This window comes from Meriones unguiculatus, chromosome 20, assembly GCF_030254825.1.
Source record: "Meriones unguiculatus strain TT.TT164.6M chromosome 20, Bangor_MerUng_6.1, whole genome shotgun sequence".
NCBI lineage: Eukaryota > Metazoa > Chordata > Mammalia > Rodentia > Muridae > Meriones > Meriones unguiculatus.
Genome location: NC_083367.1, coordinates 47,441,960 through 47,462,519, shown reverse-complemented (window position 1 = coordinate 47,462,519; position 20,560 = coordinate 47,441,960). Strand labels below are relative to the sequence as shown.

General features: G+C 46.6%; 1 protein-coding gene and 1 long non-coding RNA gene across 2 annotated transcripts in view; one reads left to right on the top strand and one right to left on the bottom strand.

Annotated features, from left to right (window-relative positions):
* Positions 1-20,560, top strand: part of Sobp (sine oculis binding protein homolog) — a 147,395-nt gene that overhangs the window by 122,356 nt on the left and 4,479 nt on the right. The window contains 1 exon segment of the mRNA XM_021644367.2: positions 19,801-20,559. Coding sequence (XP_021500042.2) covers positions 19,801-20,559 — 759 coding nt within the window.
* Positions 17,904-19,905, bottom strand: LOC132649505 (uncharacterized). The gene is made up of 2 exons (XR_009587962.1): positions 19,772-19,905; positions 17,904-18,516 (listed from the first exon to the last, which is right to left on the bottom strand). It is a non-coding gene; the product is annotated as an uncharacterized LOC132649505 (long non-coding RNA).

The following is a 20,560-nucleotide window of genomic DNA, read 5'->3' as shown; positions in this document are numbered from 1 at the left end:
GACTTTAATACCTAGGAGACAGCGATTCCAGGATGCTGGTGGGATCGGCTGTCTGCTTGGCTGTGCTACACGGAGGGTCCCGGAAGCCTGCCGCCTGCTCTGCCCCCCTGCCTGCCCAGCCTGTGCCTTCAGCCTGCAGGCTTTACTTCTGAAGGTCAAATGACTCTGCCCCATGCCGCTGCCCACCTCCCTCTGTTCTAAAGACTTCTGAAGCGAGGCTGGGGTAATAATGGAGCCTGCCCGTGAGGCCTTTGTTGAAACATCTGAGCCTGAGATGTTTATTGGTTTCCCGGGGAAGGGGAGTGTGGGAGAGGATCCTGGCAGAGCCGGAGAACAGTAATCTTCAGGAAAGAAAGGAAAAGGCCAGCAACAGCAACAAAAACTTCCTGCAGATGTGGGCCTTGAAGGAATCCAGAGAGAGCAAAGCCTATTTTTAGCAGGAGTAAGAGTGCAAACCATGATAGACGCCACAGGCTGCTGTCACTAACATTTGGCTATAAGCAACATTTTCATATTTAAACATGACAGCCCAGCAAGTTGGGGAGGAAAAAAAAAAAAACAAAACAAAAAAAAAAATAACAGTGCTGTCTGCACGCTGAATAAAAATGATCGCCTTCCCCTGGCCCAGGGGAAGGACCAGCTTCATGTGACAATGGCCAGCCGGTTCACCTGTGTCGTCATGAATATTTATACGTCGGCCATTGATGTCAGGTTGCTGAAAGGTGATGGTGAGAATGCTGTTCTTCCCGAGTGGAAAAGCTCTGCTCTGTTACCTCTGTAGGGAATGCGTCCAGCACACTCTCTTCTCAATTAAGCATGCATGCATAGAAGTACAACATGCATGGAAATACAACACCCAAGTAAGCATGAATTAAAAATATATTAAAGTTGAACAAGTTAAGTAAAACCATTGAGAAAACCAGTGAACTTTAGGTGAACCCAAGAACATTAAAAAAAAAAAAAAAAAAAGAAAGAAAAAAAGAAAAAGAGGATCCCGGAAACATGAGCTCTGGAGCAGGTTGCCAGAGCCCAGATGAGACATCTGCCTTACATCCTCTGTGCCCTGCACAGGTGCCTCACTTGGGCCACTGTCTAGAGGCCTGGCACACACATTCTCTTGAAAAGTTTTTGTGATGATCTGATTGGAGTCTGCTTCTGCCCTTCTCTGGTAGGTGTTGGTGACTAGTGTCCCCGCTGTCTAGCAGAGGCTCAGGATGGAGTGAGAAGCCGAAGGGGAGCTCCTCAAGGTCCAGCCAACAGCCTCTGCTCAGCAGGGATGCGAAATGACACACTTCCTTCCCTTCCCCCACCCCAGCCTCTGTAGATATTGGTCCACAGGCCCAAAAGCTTGGACTTTTCTTTTCCAGACAACCAGTAAGGCAGAGAGAGAGGAGGGCTTAAAGTGTTTGCTTAGCCTTCCCGTTTTGAGTGTAGAGCAAGAAGTTAAAATGTCAGAGCCTAAGTCACCAGCGTCACCTGGGCCCTTGTTCTAAATGAAGCTTCTTGAACCCAACCATATTTAGGAGGTAGGGCTAGGGAATTTGGGGTTGAGTATGCTAAATGTTTCATTTTAAGCATGCGGTCTGATGGCATTTGCAGTGTGGGGGAGCTGTTGTCACTCTCTGTTGCCAAAATTCTGTCATCACCCTAAACAATCAGTAAGCAAAAACACGTTACTCCCCAAGCCTCCAGCCCCTGATAACTTCTGTTTTGCTCTGGAAATTTGCCTGTCTCTTCTTGCTATTTCCTACAAGTGAGATCACATGTGCTCTTTTGTGTCTGGCTTAGCTCACATAGCATATTTTCAAAATCCAACTCGACTGTGGCACACATGAGCACTCTGGCCCTTTTTTACGGCAGAGTAATATTCACTGTATGGGCACACACCTTATTTATTAACTGCTTCCACCTTTCAGTTATTCCAAACAAGGCTCATTGCACACTGCGTGCAGAGAGCAGCCTTCTGCAGTTTATTAACCTCTACGGGTGACTGGAGCACGCTTAGTCATGAGAAGCCTTGGCCCAGAGCCCTGGAGCTACGCTGTATGCTCGGACCCGCTGTCCCAGATAGCATCAGCGCTGGAGCCACTTACATTTCATTGCTGCTGCCGGAAGCAATAGTTACCATTTCTAGGAGGTTCTATGAGTATTTGCAGGGGGGAAATGCCTCCTGGAATAGGAAAGACCTAACTTTTGGGTCTTATTTAGACTTTTATTTCAAGAATATTTCATAGGGAGATTATAAAAACACTGACTGCAGAATACATAGTCATACTGGGGAGAGAAGCAGGTAGATCTCTGTGACTTTCAGGCTAGCCTGGTCTACCTTACATAGTGAGTTCCAGGCTAGCCAGGGCTACATAGTAAGATCCTGTCTAAAAACAAACACCTCATCCAATTATATTAACTAGGATTTCTGGACCTAAGTCTGACTCCAGCCAGGACTCATTCTTATCTAAAGAAGCTGGGACTGCTCTCTCAAAGCTGTAGAGGTCCCGGGGATTAAAAGCGTATTTGCTGGAAGTTTTATACGCTTGGCTAAAATTGAGGATTGTTGCCTTTAAAGGTCTAAGCCCCTATACCTTTTAATTCACTATGTAGCCTGAGATAGCCTTGAACTTCTGTTCTTTCACCTCTAAGTGCAGAGAATGGAACCCAGAGCGTGGTGCCTGCTACTGAGCCACATCCCAAGCTAAAGAAATAACTGTTTACAGGTAGACTCTTCTATTGAGGAAGGGGAAGGCGCTCAGGGATCGCACCCAGCCTCAGACTCCCCTGCAAGCTCAGCTTTTGTGTGTGTGCATCCCTGAGATGCGGGGTCAGGGGGGTGTTGTATTTCGTTGTCTCCTCATGTGCTGAGTGTGAAGCACAGGCACGAGGCAGAGTGTCCTGGACCATGCTGGTCTGATGTCATGATGCCCTAAGGATGTGGAAGCCTGGGAGGATGTTCGTACCCCACTCCCCGGGATAAAACTCACAAGGAGTGAGGAGGAGGAGGAGGAGGTGATCTCCTCTCAGGGGGTGGGGCTGGGGTTGCAGGAAGGCTGTTCTCTCATCGGTAGTTTGCGAACAAGATCGCAACTCCCATGCTTGTGAACTGGTGAGCTTCCCACTAGCAGAGGCATCACAGTGGGTGACCAGCCAAGTACATGACGTCAGAGCTCCCTGCGCTGACTGGAAGTTGGATGACTCCCTGGTGCCAGGTGAACCTCAAGGCTTTAGGACTCTGGGCACCCCCCCCCCCCCCCACAAATTGCTCAGGTGTTGTTTGCTGAATGAAAAAAATATATATATATCAAAAGGGAATTTGATAGTGGCCGCTCTATCTGTTTAAAGTATGCAGCTCCTTTATAAAAACAAAACAAAACAAAACAAAACCCAACTAAGCATCAATGGTGGGATTTCAAAAAAATGTTTAGTTAATGACTCTGTGGAGATAGATCTACTGGTGTGTTCCCCGAAGGGGAGCATCATTTCTAGCGATTCTTGATAATACACATGGTTGTCTCTGACTTGTTAGCATTTCCTTTGCTGTGCCAAGAATTAAACAAACAAACAAAAACAAAAACAAAACAAAACAAAAAACTCACAACCAGCCTAGTGTGGTAGCACATGCATTTGATCCCAGTGCTTGGGAGGCAGAGGCAGGCAGAATTCTGAGTCTGAGGCCAGAGAGAGTTCCAGGACAGCTAGGACCACACAGAGAAAAAAAACCTGTCTTGGAAAAACAAACAAAAATCTCACAGCCCACTCTGAGTTGGGACAAAGCCCTAGATTTGATCCCTGGTACCACATAAACCTGGCATGGCCATACATGCCTGTAATCCCAGTATTCAGTAGGTGGAGACAGGGGGATGAGTCATTCTAGGCTGCATAGTAAATTTGAGGCCAGCCTGGGATACATGAAACCCTGCCTGAGAAAGGGAAGGAAGGAAGGAAGGAAGGAAGGAAGGAAGGAAGGAAGGAAGGAAGGAAGGAAGGAAGGAAGGGTCAGTCAAAAGTCAAAAGAGAGTCCTTCCAGGAGCTTCACAAGGAGAGCAACAGAACCAAAAAAATCTGGGCACAGGGGTCTTTTCTGAAACTGATACTCCAAACATGATCACACATGGATATAACCTAGATAACCTAGAACCCCTGCTCAGATGTAGCCTATGGCAGTGGTTCCCTGCTAAGGGGAACAGGGACTGTCTCTGACATGAACTCAGTGGCTGGCTCTTTGATCACCTCCCCCTGAGAAGGGAGCAAGCAGCCTTACCAGGCCACAAAGGAGGACAGTGCAGGGTGTCCTGATGAGAGCTGATAAGCTAGGGTCAGATGGAAGGGGAGGAGGACCTTCCCTATCAGTGGACTTTAAGAGGGGCATAGGAGAAGATGAGGGAGGCAGGGTGATATAGAGAGGGTCTGGGGGGGGGGGCTACAGCTGGAACACAAAACGAATAAACTGTAATTAATATAAAAAATTAAAATTTAATTAAAAAAAGAGTGTTCTCCACATATAAAGGTCTTAGATGCCAACAAATGGGGAAAACTAGCTTGAGTCTGAGGTGTCTGAGGACACTTGGGGACTGTATTGTCCTTTGTATGTTATACAGCCCACATTAATGAGGTCAGAGGGTTTAGGTGGCTGGCTGGTGGTCCTCAGACATCTGAAAATGTAAACACCAAGGAAGCAAGAAATTTATTTAACTCAAAACCAAAGGCTGCAATTAGGGTGGGCGTGTAATGGACTAAAACAAAGGAAGCAGCAGTGGCCACTTCCGATAGACTTATTAAGCTTTTGGGTACTTTCTAGGGATTGTTATTCTGAGTTTTTGAAGGCACTGGGAAATCAGAAGGACAAAGCCTGAGATAATCCCCTTGGAAACCAGAGCCTTTGGGGGGGGGGATCAGGAAAGGGACAGCTTAGCTCTCTCCACTTGCCTTCAGTCTGTCTTAGATGCGGAAGGCTTCATGGGCAGCCCTCCTCTGATAACCCCCCTCCCATTCTGAACTATGTTCTTGGTTTTTTCCTTCAAACTGGGAATCTTCGAAAAGGTAGTGTGTTCTCCTAGGGGAAAATCCTGTTGCCGTAACGCCAAGGCTTTTCTCTGGAGCATTCTCTCTACTCCAGGAATTGCCTGGTGTTTTCTGAAGTCAAGTCAGTATAGCCAACTGGTGCATGGAGTAGGAGATCCCCAGATTCTGGGAACATCCCTCTCAATGTCAGGACCTGTGGCTCCCTGGGCTAGCATTGGATACTGTGCATTGCCTTGATGGGATGCAGAGACCCAGGCTTCCTTTAGAGACAATGGCATGGACAGTGGTGAGTTATTTAAGCACATGGATATTAACACGGCAGGGGAGAGCGAGAGAGAACAATAGAGAAATAGAGAGGTACACTGACATTTGGAGGAAGATTTTCAGTACATCAACTTTCCTCCACAGGAGTGGAGGGTCACAGGAGTGGGCAGTTAGGGAGGCTCTTTTTTTTTTTTTTTTTTTTTTTTCAGCAGGTATATCTCCCATACAATTTCCTATGTTCTTTTCCATGAATAAAAATGGTGTTTCTCTCTTTAAAAAAACCTGGTATCATGACTAGTCTGTGCCACTGTTAGTTTTGTCTCAAAAAAAGAATATAGTTTTTTTTTGGTTGGTTGGTTGGTTTTGGTTTTTTGAGACAGAATTTCCCTATGTAGCCTTGGCTGTCCCAGACTTGCTCTGTAGACCGGGCTGGCCTGGAACTCACAGAGATCCACCTGCCTCTGCCTCCCGAGGGCTGAGATTAAAGGCATGTGCCACCCCTGGCCTACTAAGAATACAGTTCTTAACCTGGAATAAATCAGCTTGTTTTCTGGAGCTGTCCACCAGGGCTGAGCTCAGATGTGAGTCTGATAACCCTGCACAAAGAAACAATGGTGTCTGTCATTTCCTGAGTGCTGGGCACTCTCGGAGTCCTTTGGTTGAGACAGGCCTTGATTATTATGCCTTGCCTAAGCCCCCTGTGTTGAAGGTCATCTTTTGGGCCCTATTTGCATCTGGCTTTGGGCTGGGAGAACATGGACCAGACAGCAGAAACCCTAAGCCACAGAAAGAGCATTGCCCAGGGAGCGGCCAGGTCATCGCTCAAGGTAGAGGCTGACAGTGGTGATGAAACAGAGGGAGGAAGGCCATGGGGAAAACCTCATTGTTCACCTAGAAGGAAGTTGCTTGTGATCACCTGAGGGGAAGCCCTGGAGGCTCAGGGCTCTGTGTGAAGCAGGGTTATCCTTTAATGAGCTTTTCTTGTGTGCTCGGGGGCTTTGAATTTTTATACTTCAGTCTCATCGCAGTGTGGGGTAACATCCAAGGGAACTCTTACACACCCCGAACATTCATTTCCTACCCCCACTTCCGAAGAGGGAGGGTGACCCTGTGACCTTAAAGGACATTATAGAACTCTCACAATAAGATTGATCTGGGTTCTTGCCAATTTAAGATGCCAGTGCAGTGCTGGGGAATGTGGGAGGGTGTTGGGAAAATGGAGCGAGCTTCCCTCTCAGAGGTGGAGTAATTATTGCTCAGGATCAGGTTGAGCAGAGGGTTAGTGTGAGCAGGCAGCGGAGATGTCTTAAGCTAAGAACACAGTTGTCTGTCTCAGCGTGACTCCCATTTACTGCGTGTCAAAGCTGCGGGAAGTCCGGCTGATGTAAATAGATTAATATTTAAAAAGTAATACAGAAGAATGAGGTTCCAAACATGTACTGTTTAATTATTAAAAACCCGTAATGGAATTCCAATCCAAACTCATCCCTCACGTCTCTCTGGTGCTCTCGGCACAAAGCTCAATTAGCTGGTACGCCTGCTCACCGGGACTCCAAGGCCAAGACTGGGGTCTCTTAAAGTGTCCAGTGACACAGATACGGGCAGCTTAAGAAGTTTTATTCTCTCTCATTAGAGGGTTGTTGTAACACTTTTAAACTGATCAGCGCATAGCTATACAGTGTTAACAGGGCAGAGAGAACTGAGGCCATCCCAACTGGTGAGGCTTAGGAGTCTGGTTGCCAATCTAGAAATCACAGGACCAGGGGAATCCATAGACCTTTGGGTGGGCCAAACCACGAGATACGTGTCACGGGGTGCTAGTGTTAAATTGCACCTAGCAGGTTCATTCCTTCTGGGTATGGGGCTCGGTCGTGGAGTACTAGCCTGGCCTGTCGTTCTGGTGCCTTGTTTTTTCATTCACCAAGGCAGACATGACAGGTTTTTTGCGTAGAAATAGGAAAATACTGATATGCCTTTGAGGTTGCCGGTACGCTTCAGCAGTTTGTGAACAACCCCCTTCTCCCGGAATGCTCACGAAGGCAGAAAGTGCAGGGTTACCTGAAAACGCCCCGGGGTGGCAGCGCAGGCCTCAGAAGGTCAGAGCGTAGGTAACAGTACTCGTGACATCCTGTCGAGGGCGTGGACTGTGTAGGGCTCAGCTAGAACTGAGAAGACGGAAATGGGAGTTTGTCGTGACTGCAGAAGCTGAGACCACAGGGTGAAATGCAATAGGGCCTGGGCCTCTGTGGGCACAGGAAGCCAATCACAGAAGGGGCGGGGCTCCCAGGGCTGAGAAAAGTGCCATCAGGGCATGAGTAACCTTGATTCCTGGCAGGGCAGAGCCTGCTGACTTGTAGGGGAGCCAAGCATGGGGATCACCTTCACCTTCTCCTGCCCTTCAGTCGCAGCTGAGAGGTGTGTGTGCTCGGCCTCACTATGCAGCCGGAAATGCTGGGGCACAAAGGCCCAGAACAGCAAAGCGAAGCTTTAGTCAAAGGAAAAGAGGGAGGCTTGGGTGCTCTGGCCCCATCTCCCAGGCGCTCGGATCGTTAAAGTGGACTCTCTCTTCCCCCTGCATGATCCTACTAGGATAACAATTCCCAGCTCGTGTGACCACGCAGTCCTTTGTTGAAGAGAACGTGAGTGCAGCTGGCGATTCTCATTGAAGCACTTCAGGAAATGGGGTTGAGGGGTCAGGAAGACGGCAGGATCCGAGGGTCACATCAGAAAGCCAAGTTGGATTGGACTCTTGAGCTTGCTGAAGTTATAGAGGTTTTCCAGTAAGAAGTTCCACACGCTGTTAAGATAGGAACAGCTATGGCCAGTCACCCTTATGGAGTCTGGGCTGTAATTCTGGCTTCAGAGTTGGTACCACGGTGCTGGTAACCCAGCGAATGGGAGCTCTAGGGAGTGAGCATCAGCTTCTTGGTTTAACATGAGGCTCAACTCCAGCCACTTCAGCAGCCCGCTGCCCACTGTGACTCATGACCTCTTCTTCCCTGTACTTCCTTTCTTGCTCTCAATGGTCCTCATGACAGCGACTGCTTGCTCTCCCCACACTTCTTAGCCTCTTGGTGTTGCCGTCACTTCAGACTTCCCCAAAGGAAAATCTAATTAGCATTAAACAGCTCTGTCTCTCTGAAGCAGGAGCCCGTGCTAACGTCTCACATCCAGTCCGCTATGGCCAGGGAGGACAGGGGACCAGAGCATAGCGGGCACTCAGACTGCCATGGGGCTCTGTGCTGACTTACAGGTCGTTAGCAAGCATTTTGCTTCCTTCTTTCCTCCTCTTCTTCTTCCTCTCCTCTTTTGTACACGCTGACCTGTTCCAAAGGCTTCCAAAGGCTCTATCGAGTTCTTTCACCTTACTAGATAATACGGGCTTAAGCAAAGGCCCCGCCTCACTGTTTCAGATTACACTTTCTCAGTGTGTGTGTGTGTATCTTACCTGTTGCGAATGCTGGTTACATTAGTCATCTCTCTCAAGCTCATTTCTCTTTTGAAAGAGGAGCTGGGAGTCTAGCCTGCATTAAAACATTCTCTTCAGAGGAGGCCGACAGAGGATGCAGTTAATTTTACAGGAGTTGTAAAAGGGCTTTCACCCAAATGCTCACAGTACATCACTGATGCCAGCCTCCGTTTGCTTATCTCTAAAACAAGAGATGCTATCTGGCTGTTTGTCTCTCTACAGGCTTCCAGTGAGCCAATTGTGATAAAGTCTATGAGCTATTTGAGGTTGTTAGAAGGGACTGCATGAAAAAACAGTTGTGTTTCAATGTAGACAAATGCTATGCGTGTGTGTCTCAGGTTGGCCTGCTTCATATCACTCAGAGGACTTTGTTTGGATGTGCGGATTAGGTTGGGCTAACCTAGGATTTGCTAATGAGAGCGGAGTCACGTGCAGGACGCTCAGTGGAGGATCCAGCGTTTGCGGGTGTTTTCAGCCTGGCAGCTGCACAGCAGGCTGGCTAAATGTTCAGAACAAAGGTGGAAGCAAACCAAAGGTCCCTCAGCAGAGGAGAGCTGCTTTGCACAGACAAAGGAACCAACATGTGGAGCTGAAAAAATCCACAGCCATCCTGCCCAGCCCTCCTCACTCACTAGGCAGTTGCCATCACACGGGTGTTAATTAGCAGAAAGATAAGACAGTAAGTAACTCAAATTATTCTTCCCAGGTGTGTAAGCACAGCACACTGGGTGTCCTGAATTCTCAGCAGAGTGTGCCAGACAACATAAATGTCACCTTTGTGTGTGACTAAGCATAAGGGATTCTGTTGGTGGATGTGGCCTGGGTGGCTGGTGCTGGCCTGAAGCTGAGCCTAAGGCTAAAACATCCACAGTGAACTTAAGACCACAGCCTGGCCTGAAAACCTCCTCATTATTGCAATTACGTTGCTGTCAAACTCTGTACAGCCACTGGAAATAGCAAAGAACTGAGAGTCGGGAGTTCTGCTGGTTTGGGTTTCTTGGTTGTGTTTTGTGGCATATTTTTTGCTTTGAAGTACACATTACAGGAAAATCTATACCACTGGACCTTTCTCTTTGTTTTTATGGCATGGATTCAATAGAAGAATAGTGAGTAAATAGCACTTACATTTATAATAAAATAAAAAGCCTCCATTATATGGGATGATATATATATATATATATATACACATATATATGTACAAATAAAGGACTATATATATATGACTATATATATATGACTATAAAGGACTATATACATATGACTATATATATATATAGCCTTTATTTGTACTGTTTGTTTTGATCCACACAGCAGACCTTGAACATAGGAATGGGTCTCATGGGCATAGAAGAAGCACCCAAAGTTGGGCAGGATACATGCTTCCCGAGGCCAGCATGGGATGTCTAATGTCACGAGTAAAAACTGAGAAGATTACACTGAAAGATTAAAAGTTTTCATCAAGGAAATGCTGAGGGGCTGAAAAGATGGCTCAGCAGTCAAGAGCATTTGCTGCTCTTGTAGAAAACACAGATTCAGTTCCCAGTATTTACATGGCAACTTTTTCCACAGTGGAAACTATTTGTTCCAGGGGATCAGATACCCTCTTCTGATCTCCATGGACATTGCACACAGGACACATACATGCAGGCAAACACTCATACATATAAAATAAAAATAACTTTTTTTTAAAGAAAACATACAATGATGGGGTGGGAAAGAGAGACACAAAAACTATTCCAATAAGCCTAAAGAATTGGATGTGATAAAATCAGGAGGTGTGAGCTGGGGAAAGATGGGAGAGTGGGAAAAGTCCAGTGGATGGAGGGTGGGACTTCCTGTATGCAAATGGGACTGGAAGAGTCGCCCATCTTGAGGATATAGTAGCAGAGGATAGACTGGTTGCTGGACAAATCAGGCACTTTCACTAGGGCTTGAGGAAGCAATTTTTTTCCTTTTAAATTCCAAAGGAAGGTGAATTTGGCCCTACAACCACAGGTTTAAGGGAAGTTTATTGTTGTTGTCATCTTTATAGCAATGATGGAATGGTAAAAAGGAGATAGGTTTTAAGAGTGAGTAATAGAAGTCTGAAGTGCAGAAGGAGCTTCGTGCTAGGTTAAATGCTCAAGTTAATCACAGGAGCTACTAAGACCGAGCCCACAGAAGGGAGAAGAAGGACAGGTGTCTAGATCCATGTTTAGAGTAAATTGTATAACAATTAAACCAAAGAGGGCTAGAAGGCAGGCTGGGTGGCTTTTACTTGGTACCCATTGTCCCTAAAGAGAATGTTCTCTCTACTGAAAGAATGGGACTAGCACCATACACAAGGCCATGACCGCTGTGCCGGGGAGAGACACAGGCAAAGAGCTTGCTGTGCTTAGCAACGGGCCATCCAGCCTGTGAGGAGAACTGTATATAATTATCTTTACCTAATCTTTGCTCCACCATGATGAACGGGAGAGATCTTAGCCAGAAATGGACAAAGGCTGGTCACATTTTTCAATGCCAGGAAAGGATTTCTGATTTCTGACTCTGGAGCATGGGGGATGGGGACCCATTGCTCACCTTCAGAATCCTTCCAATATGTCATTGACCAAACCGCAATGTGCACCTGAAAGAAAAAGGATTTAGTTGACCAGAAGGTTGGGATGAAGTCAACAGGCTGGTATAAGGAGGAGGCATGGGGAGTTCCAGGAGTTGAGTCCTGCCTCCGCTCTTCAGGACTGAGAGCTTAGGGGAAGCTCTTACCTCTTTGAGCCTTTGATTTCTCATTTTCAAGTAAAAATGGGGAAAGGGAAGGGGAGGTAACTTCTTTTCAAGTTTGTTGCCAGAATTAAGAATAATAACGTAACTAAAAGCCTCAAGGTCAGTAGATTAGAAATATTTGATAAATTGTCACCATAAAGACAAACATTAGAACCAACAGTGAGATATGACTACCATAAAGCACATGCATTCTTGTGTGGCCTCATCAGGGTGTAATGCAGAATTATAAAAGCGTGCCTTGCCCCGGGCCTCCTGCCTATCTGAGGTCCCTGTCCCATGCATTTAGGAAGTACATTCATTGCTAAGGCAGAGGCCAGATGACAGATTCATGGACCCTCTCTAGAGGGAGAACATTGATTCAGACATTGCTGATAACAACAGCTTTTTTTCTTTTTCTCAAACAGCTAAAACCCACTTATTCTGAAATATGACTTCTGCCATTTTCTAACAGAGTCTGCATACAGGAAGAAATGACGTGGGCTATGCCCTGTCTTAGTCGGGGTTTCTATTGCTTCAACAATGCCTCAAGACCAAAAAGCAACGTGAGGAGGACAGGGTTTATTCAGCTTACACTTCCACATTGCTGTTCATCACCAAAGGAAGTCAGGACAGGAACTCAAACAGGGCAGGAACCTGGAGGCAGGAGTTGATGCTGAGGCCGTGGAAGGGCGCTGCTTACTGGCTTGCTCCCCATGGCTTGCTCAGCCTACTTTCCTGTAGAACCCAGGACCACAAGCCCAGGGATGGCACCACCCACAATAGGCTGAGCCCTCCCCCACTGATCACTAGTTGATAAAATGCCTTACAGCTGGATCTCATGGGGCATTTCCTCAACTGAGGCTCCTTCTTTTCTGATGACTCTAGCTTGAGTCAAATTGACACACAAAACCAGTCAGTATACTGCCTATAGAGGCCAGTCCTTTCTTCTTTCTTTCTCTCCCTCTATCCTTCTTTCCCTCTCTCCCTCCCTCCCTCCCTTCTTTTATTTCCTGTGCTGAGGATGAGGTCCAGGGCCTCATGGATGCTGTGCATACACAGTCTAAAAACTCAGAGCCTCACGGAATCTAGACAGTGCTGTTGCACTGACTGACAACCCCAGGCCTTCTATGCTTCACTTTTAATACATCAGACAGATGGACCTGCTCAGTATAGAAGGCTGACCCAAAGAGAGAACTCCTACAGTTATAAATCACGAACTGTCAAATATCCAAACAGACATGTAGAAGTCAGGGAGATGAAAAGAGTCAGGTCCAAGGGTAACATTTGAAAAGAAATTCAAATATCTATTTGGAATACAAGAGGCATTCATGTGAACAAACCTCTGGCAATAGCTGGATACACATTTGAAAACAGTGACGATATAGGAGTGGGTTAGAAAGCAGACATGAGTTTGGTGTTGAGAGAATAAAACATAAAGGATAGTTTTTTAAGTTAAAGGCTATTAGTTCAGCATTGACCTCTGGGGCAAACTTGTGCCTGGGCGAGCAGACGCTGCAGGGGAGAAGGCTGATTTCTCCTACTGGTTGTGATGCGTCAGCAACTGAACTTCTGGAAGCAGGTCCTGACCCTGATTCGTGCTTAGCTGCACAGCACAGGGCCTTTCTGGAGCACACCTTGGTTATTCCATCTGAATAAACACAAGCATTTTTCAGGTTCAGTTTACAGCAAAGATGACCCAGTAAAACTGAAAACCCGCCCTTCCCCATTCCCACGGGAGACCTCACCGTGCGAGGGGAAATCCAGTTGATGAGAGCCTTCCTTCTCCCTTCCACAGTGCCCAAGGCACAATGGGCTGTCAGTCAAGCTCCACTTGTGTCAAGTGGATCGTGTGATACACAAAATATCCCAGGGCAGGTGGTAGCTGCAGAGAACATGGCAGAGGCGCATCGTGACAATGGGGCAGGGTTGGGGGCTGGGGGTGGGTGTGACCCTCTGCCTCTGTGCAGAGTGTTTTCCATGTTTGGAGTCACTTGCCATCCCCTGACCGAACCGACGCTACCGATGGCCTCGTTTTACAGATGAGTATGCAAAGTCCCTGGTGCACTGAGGCTGGAGGCTAGAGAAGATGAGACGCTCCCCTCAGGTTCTGTCAGATCAGGCTGTCACAGCTCTGAGGTCTCTTCTGGGTCCCCTCTTGGCTGCATTACTGGGGCACAGAGAGGCAGACATGGGGCACCAGGAAGACCATGCTTCTTCAGGTTTTTCTACGTGGCCCTATCTTTGTTACCGTTGGTACAATTCCTGCTGTGAAGACGGACATAATGCTTGTGACCCATCAGCTAGCTCTAAGACTCATGGGAAGCTGCCTTCTTCTGAATCCCACTCGGGTCTATGGGGATGGCCTTTTGACCCCTGAGTAAAGGTCAGGAGTCCATCTTGCGCATTGGCTATAGAATCAGAGGCTTGGATCAGTCATGAGCCATATTGGCCCCTGAAGAGGGATTGAAGAGCATCCCTCTTGGAGTGGAAAAATCTCAGTAGAAACTGCCTCATAGTTTAATGCATATGTTTTCAGTGGCTTCCTAAAGGCCTGGTCCCTGGGGTAGATCCCTTCCTTGAGTGAGTTGGGGTAGTGGGAAAAGGAGCAGACAGGACTACAATCATGTTTGAAAGTCAACCTGCAGAACCTTCCTTGGTTTGACAACGAACTTCTTCCTGAATTGCTTTTCTGTAAATGGTCCTTCCCTTCTTTCTAAATCCGTCTCCTGGTTTCTCAGGGGCCTTTTTGTCTGTGGCCAAAGCATCCTTTTCCTTCCTTCACTCCCTAATTCCAGTTTTGCGAGGAAACTTGGGCTGGTAGCTTAGCCACCCCCTTCACTGTGGTGCTCTACGTAGCACGCCGAGTGCTATACTGTGGCTTTGGTCCTTCTCTTGGAAGACCGTTTTGCCATGTAATGAGTCCGGCAGATAGTCCATGAGCTCTGCTTTTTAATAAAACATGAACAGCACGGTTTATGACTTCCACTGTTCAAACAGCAGTCGAGCCTAGGAGGAATTACTCATTTTAATGGTTCTAACACTCATTTCCAGACAGCCATGCTGCTTCGTTGAGCTTTTCCTGAATTAGAGCCTGGCTATAGAGCAGAGGGTTCAGGTGGCACTGAATAGAGGCTCCTCAGGGTGGTGAGCAGCTGGCACGCAGGCCTATCAGCTGCCTTTCTTGTCACTGCAAAGGGCCCCTCTGCCACTCCTCAGAGAGAAGCTCCTGGGCAGCAGGGCGAGGGCAGGTGTCTGTGAGAGACATTGATTTGTCAAGACAGAAACATGTCTCCTTTTCTTTCAAAGACACACAGGTCATAGGAAAACAATCATTCCCTTCTCACACTGGCAGACTGGAGATTAAAAAGATAAACCCTAACAAGCGTACTTGGCACACTTTTTTTTTTAAATTACTATGAGCAGTTCCATTTCACAGATGGAGAAATGGAGGCTGAGAAGTTGGTGCCAACTCCTTCCTACATTTTGTCACCCCCCATTCTATGTGAGTTTTGTAGCATCCTTAGTGTCCCAGCTACATGGAATTAGGGCCCTCCCGGAAGCAGTGGCAAAACCACAAAGAAGGTGTGGGCACTCCAGAAGAGGAGGGAGTGGGTGCTCAGTGGGTATTCAGTCTTAGGCCCTCATTCTATGAGGTGATGGCCTACGGTGGGGTGGGGGGGGAGGCAAGACGTCAACACCTTTAAAATCTTGAGCACCCAAGCTATTGTCTCCTTCACCCTTCACTTGGGAGTGAGCCCATGGTTCTGTGAGCTGGCCTGGACTTCGAGGTCACATTTAACCTGCCAAGGCCCGGAGAATCACCTTTCTGTGACAAAATACAGCACCGACTTGCTGAGAGACAAGTACAGAGCTGGTGTGACGTTAGCGGAAAGTTGGAAGCACAGGAAGGTTTGGGGGGGTCGGGGGTGACTTTTCAAGTTGTTGATGACACTCGAGGAGAAGCTAATATGTCTTTACTGTTCCGTTGCTGCAAGCCGTCTCTACCCAGAGAAGACAGATTTCAACAAAAGAATTTAATTAAATATTGTCTGATGCCAGATTCCCACTCAGAAAGCGGCGGTGGGTTCCATTAAAGGATGAACTTTACTCCCACAGTTGACAGCTGATTAATGTATTAATTAGAAACCCTATCCCACCCCCACAGTTGCTCAAACCTTCTCTTAAGCCCAGAAGAATGTATATATTGTACCTTGCGGCTTATATACTATGGCCCTGACCTTGGACGTATATGTGAAAAAGAAGGCTCGGTTGCCCACATGAATAGCTTACTTTCTTTCCATAACTCTGAAGGGGTCATAGAAACCTGAAGTTGCACCTTTCAGGGTTCTGGTATCAAAGGCAACAGACAGCTCTGCTAAGGCAGTGTCTTTTGAGCCGTTAGAGTGGTAAAGGTCACCATACATGTATTTCACAGGGAAGGAGTGAAACCAGCAGACCACTGAGCCTGTAAACACTGTCCTGGCAGCCTGTGCACAAAGTGGACCAAAGGTCATGTTCCTTCTCTTGGTAGAACTGAACCCATCTCAGGAAAGCAGACTTCATGTTCTGGAGGGCCGTTGTGCTAGGATTGACAAGAACACACATGTGTTTATCTCCCTTGTGAGCTTTTTGTCTTCCTGGCGACCTGTATTCATGATCGGAGGCATCTCTGCAGCCTGCTCAACGGCTTGCATTTGCTGATTGTTAGGTCCCCATAATGCACTGAAAAACAGCAGCATCTTATGTTCAACATTGGACCTGTTAGAGAGAGAAGGGGAACCAGAGAGGCCAAATTCCAATGGTTGCGATGCTGGGGATGGACTCATGCAAATCACTGCAGAGCTCTGGGATTTCGACTTATCTTAAATGTCTGAGGGAATTTTGGTAGTCCTTGATGTACTGGGGGGGGGGCGGGGGGAATCTCAAAACTTAAAATAATGTGATGTAATTTTAATCTGTCCACAAAGAAGGGGAGAATACCCCAACACCACTGCACAAAACCCTTAGCTTATGAGATACCTGCTGTGTGGTTTGCATATGCAAATGTTCTTTTATTAAAGAGAGATCCAGTATATATTTTCATGGCTTAAATAATCAGCTTGAGCTCCTGTGATGAAGCCTTTAATTACAGAAGTGTCGTCAGTTGGATATGGAGTGAGTAATGGTACTGGGTTTTACTGCTGCCCGTGATGTAGCCATTTGCACTATAAATCCATTGACCTCATCTGAAATGATGGGGCCTGTAAGACAGACTTGATTCATTATTTCTTAAGTGACAGGGTTTTTTTTTCCCCCTTCTAATAATCTTTTGCTTCATCAGAAAGATTGCTTTTCCATATTTTCAGGTCAGTGTTCTGAACTGAAATTTAAGGCCTTATTACAGTCAGGCTCATAGCACCCCAAAACGAGACAGTCTGGGCACGCTGCAATGGAGGTGCTTTCAAAAGCTTCAGGGAAAACAAGAATTAGCATTAGGCCTTTGCTTCTGTGGAAAAGTTTGAGAGAATTGGATTTTGCTTCTGATGTCTGTAATTATTTTTACGTGGGAAAGGATGAACTGTGGTGGAGAATTCTTATTTAATAATTAGGATGGTCTGTGAGCATTGTTTATCAATGATTATTAAGAGTGAAGAATATGAAGAGAGAACTGTTAGGTTTTATTTAGAGTATTATTTTTTTTCACCTCCCTTGAAAAAATATTTACCTAATTTGAGGAAACAGGAATCCTCTGGAGGATTTCTCAATCAGTCTGGCAGTTTAAGAACCAGTTGATGATTTCATTAAGCTCTGACCTCTTATTATTAAAGAGTGAGATGCAAAGGACATATGCCAGAAAAGTTATATTATTTTTAATTAGTTTAAGTCATCTATGATTATTTTTTCAGTTCATGAAGAAAGGAGCTATGTTTGGTCCCTCACTCCAAACTTATACGTTTATACCTTAGGCTTTTTGTGTCTGCATGCTAGTCAAAGAGAAGCAGCTAGTTTCATTTCACAGTGGAATTTAAGTGTCGCGTGATTATATGTTACCTTTTTCTTTTTTGAGGCAGGGTCTCACTTTGTGAGACCCTCTAGCTATCCTGGAACTCACCATGTAGACCAGGCTGGCGTTGAACTCGCAGAAATTCTCCTGCCTGGGGTTACAGGTGTGAAGCACTAAGCCTGGCTTTAACTTTATTTAAACACCTGCACCGTGTTTTCACTAACAGTTTGCTTAACCTCAATCTAGATAAGAAATGAAAAGGTCTGACGGACTCTGAGGCTCTTTCCGTCAGAAGCAATTTTGCACGTATCTGTAACATGGGCATCTCACTGATAACAAAAATGTTCCCTTGAGTCTAGGAGGACCCTGAAACACTGTTAGTGAAAAAAAACTAACAGTGAAAGAAAGGGGATGCAAACATGGAAATCATTATGTTTCCACCACTTTAATGTCGGCAACAGTTTTGATAGCCATGTTAAAGGAATTCCCTTATCATCAAAGTCCACTCAGGAGAGTCCTTATCACAGATTTTTTTTGGAAAAAAAATATTTTGAAAGGACAAACAAAAACTGATGTGTGCCAAAGCATATATGTTATTCAGTCTCACACTGTCAAGTTTATCAACCAAAAATATCAATGGGCGGAAAAAAGCTGAGAAGGGAAAGACTGGATTTATACATGCAGTCCACATCTGCCTCATGTGCACCCAAAATCACATGCCCGCATGGCAGCACTGTTTACAAACGAGGGAAGCTGAGAGTTAAATGAGATGAGTAATCAAATGCCCAGCATATGTTGTTTGGGCATTGTGTACGTGACCAATAATTATTGAAATTTATCATCTTTTAATGACATCAGTTTATGATTGTTAGAGACACATACACACATGCACGCACACGGCAATAGAACAGACACTCTTCCAAATCAAGGTCCCCTGCAGAACAGCGCTGGAACCGTCGCTTCATTGCCGAGGGAGAGTTCAGTGATCTCACGTTGGTGCTGAGTTTCACAGTTCCTTCTGTGATGCTGTGTGGCTTGAATGCTGTGGAAATGGTAAAGAGAGAAAGGAAAAGTAAGAGAAAAAAAAAGATTGTGTGTGTAAAATTCTGTCAAGAAAAGTGAGGCAGTGGAAGAACTATTGAAAAATTTGACATCTGTTTATCTGTTTATAGCGATGGCAAGATCCCTCATATTAATTCTTGTTTAAAATGCCATATGAAGGGAAGACATTTGTGCAAACAAGAGTCATATTTGAATTGTAGATCATGTCTTTGCCATCTGTGAGAGCTGATGGTGTTGCAAGATTAATGTGTTAATGAAATCACAATAATTTCTCCAAAGTAATGGGCTCTGAAGCCGAGAATGACTATTTTTTGAACTTTGGTGTCTAGTGATTTCCAATTGGGAAAGGCTCTGAGCCTTTAATCAGCTCTGCAGCCCAACTTTAAATAAATTTGGTGATATCTTTCTTTTGCCAGGAGTAGATGGGGGGGAGGGAAGGGGGAAGCCATAACAACTTTTGGAAAATGTTCTCTGGTGTTTGAAAAGTTGCTAAATAAGACTGTCTGCCAAGAAATGTCACCAAAAATCCTGACTGCTGAGAAAGAGTGGGCAAACAGCTCAAAAAATAATTCTAGCTTGCCGAAACATCACAGGTTGGGAGCACTAAACCTCACACAGACTTCATGACTAAGTCCAAGTCTCTCCCTAGAAGCCAGACGTGAAGATGGGCATGGCTCTGTGCGATTGGTTAGCGCAGCACCCCCTTTCCAACCGCGTTAGCGGGTACAGTAGCACAGTGGCTTTACACAGGGACAATTTTTAAGAGGTTGGGTTGCATGACTATCGAACTGTCTGGAGATCCCTCTCTTCCGGCATTGTTTAGATGAGTGTTTCAGCGAGCCTGGTAGGCAAGTGAGGATGTGAAGGCCACAGTCCTGAGTAAGTGTGCTGAGTGGGTGTCCTAGGCAGATGTACTGGGTAGGTAGAAAGGGCAGTTATCTGGGTGAGTGTCCTGGACAGTTGGTGTACTCCATTTAGTCAGAGCCATCTTTAAGTCATTTTAAAACTTGTTAATGCAGCTTTTCAAAGGAAAAAAAGAGAGAGAGAGAGAGATTGTGGTTGTTACTAATTTTGAGGATCCTACTTATGAAACAAATTCACCATTCCGCAGACATTTCAGAAATTTACCTTTTAATGGGAACCCTTCAGCGTATTTGAGAAATTACGGTAAAGTTTGAAAGGGCCTTTCCGTGAAACGTGAAAGGCCAGCGACCCGAGAAAGCTGCTTATCTCACCTGTTGTGGTTTCTATTGCTGTGTTGTAGGTATGTGACTGGTGTAAGCACATAAGGCATACAAAAGAATACCTGGATTTTGGGGACGGGGAAAGAAGGCTTCAGTTCTGCAGCGCAAAATGTCTCAATCAATACAAAATGGACATTTTCTACAAAGAGACACAGGCCAACCTTCCAGCTGGGCTGTGCAGCACGCTACACCCTCACATGGAGAGTAAAGCAGAAGGCACCGGGGTGCAGCTGCTCACCCCAGACTCTTGGAATATCCCCCTAACAGATGCTCGGAGGAAGGCCCCCTCCCCCGTGGCTGCAGCTGGCCAAAGCCAGGGCCCCGGCCCGTCCTCATCCACCACCGTCTCTCCGTCCGACACTGCCAACTGCTCCGTCACTAAAATCCCCACGCCGGTGCCCAAGTCACTCCCCATCGGCGAGACTCCGAGCATGCCTCCCGTCTCCGTCCAGCCACCCGCTAGCATCGGACCTCCGCTGGGAGTCCCGCCTCGCAGTCCTCCCATGGTGATGACCAACCGCGGCCCGGTGCCGCTGCCCATCTTCATGGAGCAGCAGATCATCCAGCAGATCCGCCCGCCCTTCATCCGCGGGCCGCCGCACCACGCCTCCAACCCCAACAGCCCCCTGTCCAACCCCATGCTCCCGGGCATTGGGCCCCCGCCAGGCGGCCCCAGGAACCTGGGCCCCACCTCCAGCCCCATGCACCGGCCCATGTTATCGCCCCACATCCACCCCCCAAGTACCCCGACCATGCCCGGGAACCCCCCGGGGCTGCTGC